Source organism: Salarias fasciatus, chromosome 1 (assembly GCF_902148845.1).
Source record: "Salarias fasciatus chromosome 1, fSalaFa1.1, whole genome shotgun sequence".
Lineage (NCBI taxonomy): Eukaryota > Metazoa > Chordata > Actinopteri > Blenniiformes > Blenniidae > Salarias > Salarias fasciatus.
In genome coordinates, this window is record NC_043745.1 from 8,503,666 (window position 1) to 8,505,533 (window position 1,868).

The 1,868-nt window shown below is 52.7% G+C and overlaps 1 protein-coding gene across 1 annotated transcript; it reads left to right on the forward strand.

Annotated features, from left to right (window-relative positions):
• The first annotated feature begins 240 nt into the window (after positions 1-240).
• On the forward strand, positions 241-1,592 carry plekhf1 (pleckstrin homology domain containing, family F (with FYVE domain) member 1). Its single transcript, XM_030091866.1, has 2 exons — positions 241-597; positions 754-1,592. The coding sequence occupies exons 1-2, from the start codon at positions 348-350 to the stop codon at positions 1,332-1,334; spliced, it is 831 nt and encodes a 276-aa protein (XP_029947726.1). The 5' UTR covers positions 241-347; the 3' UTR covers positions 1,335-1,592.
• The last annotated feature ends 276 nt before the right edge of the window (positions 1,593-1,868 follow it).

Genomic DNA, 1,868 nt, shown 5'->3' on the forward strand with positions numbered 1-1,868 from the left:
GAGATACATTGAGTTTCTTCAACCTTCAGCAACAGAATCAGCCATGTCCAGGCACAGATCGGCGGTTCGAGTTGTTGACATTCTTTGAATGCTGTTTTTTTTCTTTCTGCAGAACTTGTGTAATTTTCTCGTGCGTTGAAATCATGCTCATACCCTCAGGCGTCTTGCAAAACGTGTGGCTTGCTGTGGAAAGCCCCATTGCATCATCACGGGCTGAGAGTATAAATGGCTGTGCGGTCTGAAGAGGGATAACACACACACTCACACCACTCAGAGGCGTGGAACCAGCAGAAGCAACACTCCGACTGCAGCGCTGCACAAACACACACACGGATAACTCTGTAACCATGGTGGACCACCTGACGTTCTCTCAGGAGAACCGCGACCGCATCTGTGCCGTGCAGAACTCGTTTGGCCCGTCGGGGAAGCCGCTGCTGGAGACAAACCGAGTCCTCATCGGAGAGGGCAGGCTGATGAAGATGAGCCCCCGCGGCGGCCCGCAGCCCAAAGTCTTCTTCCTCTTCAACGACGTGCTGGTGTACGGCAGCATCATCCTCAACGGCCGCTGGTACAAGAAGCAGAAGATCATCCCTCTAGGTGAGCACTCATGGGATTCTGCTGAATAAGTGCATAGAGAAAATTAAAAACTATTAAAAAATCAGATCTACAGCCGTCTGTTTCGACAAGCTGCAGAGCTTTGTGAAGTTTTGTGTCGTCTTTTTAGCACTAACATGCCATCTGTCACTATTTCAGAGGAGATCCAGCTGGAGGAGCTGGAGGACGGACTCAAAATGAAGAACCAGTGGTTGATCCGAACGCCGCGCAAGTCTTTCTACGTGGGAGCCTCGTCGCAGGGGGAGAAGCAGGCGTGGGTCGACCACATCCGGGACTGCCAGGCTGCCCTGATGCAAGGCGGCGGCCGCCGGGCCAGCTCCGACTTCGCCGTCACCTGGATCCCCGACAAGGCCTCGGCCATCTGCATGCGCTGCTCCAACAGGTTCTCCCTGACCCAGCGGAGGCACCACTGCCGCAGGTGCGGCTTCGTGGTCTGCGCCGCGTGCTCCAAGGCTCGGGCGGTGATCAGGCACATGCACCCCACCAAGCCCCAGCGGGTGTGCACCCTGTGCTACTCCGTCCAGAGCAGCGCCTGGTCCTCGGAGAAGACGGGCTCCGAGGAGGACGAGGTGGAGACGTCCAGCGAGGAAGAGGAGGTGGAGGAGAAGAGCCAGGAGGCGGGGGAGCCCAGCCGGTGGTTGGACTCTGGCATGGATCCCTGGTCTGTTTACGTCTACTTAAAGCCAGAGCACAGGAAGCCTCAGACGTACAGCTCATGAGGGGCGTTTACCGCCGGAGACCTCGGACGATACTGGACAATAAACTACATCCCTCCTCTTGCAAGGACTAACTGCTTTGTACTTTATTTATTTATTTGGGAACTGTGTGATCACGGATCTTTTTTTATAAAATGCTGAAACACTCCTGCAGTGAAGCTTGACAGCCTCTGTGTAAATAGGAGCATGGGAAGCTAAGCCCTGCTCCACGTTTGTCTTTGATACTAAACCACAAAATAAAGAATTCATTTTGTTCACGAACGATTTGTCTTTGCTGTTAGTGATTGAACAGGTCTGACTGAACAGCAGCCCAGGAAGTAACATTTTTATTTGACTTGTTAACCACAACACGACGCTTTCCCACCATGTATTGTCTTTCCTCTTCGCTGTGCCACCTGTCCATCCATACGTTGTAAATGAATGGCGGCTTTGGGTGAATTTTTGAAAGCTGAGTTTAATCTGGGCAGGTTTCCAGTTCAGCACAGGGCCAGCACAGACACAGTCACACACATCTACAAACCAAGTCTCTATCTAAAC

Excerpts from the sequence above, each read along its gene's own strand:
- plekhf1 (XM_030091866.1), top strand. The coding sequence starts at position 348 with ATGGTGGACCACCTGACGTTCTCTCAGGAGAACCGCGACCGCATCTGT. Across the intron at positions 598-753 it reads GCAGAAGATCATCCCTCTAG|AGGAGATCCAGCTGGAGGAG; the intron begins GTGAGCACTCAT and ends TCACTATTTCAG.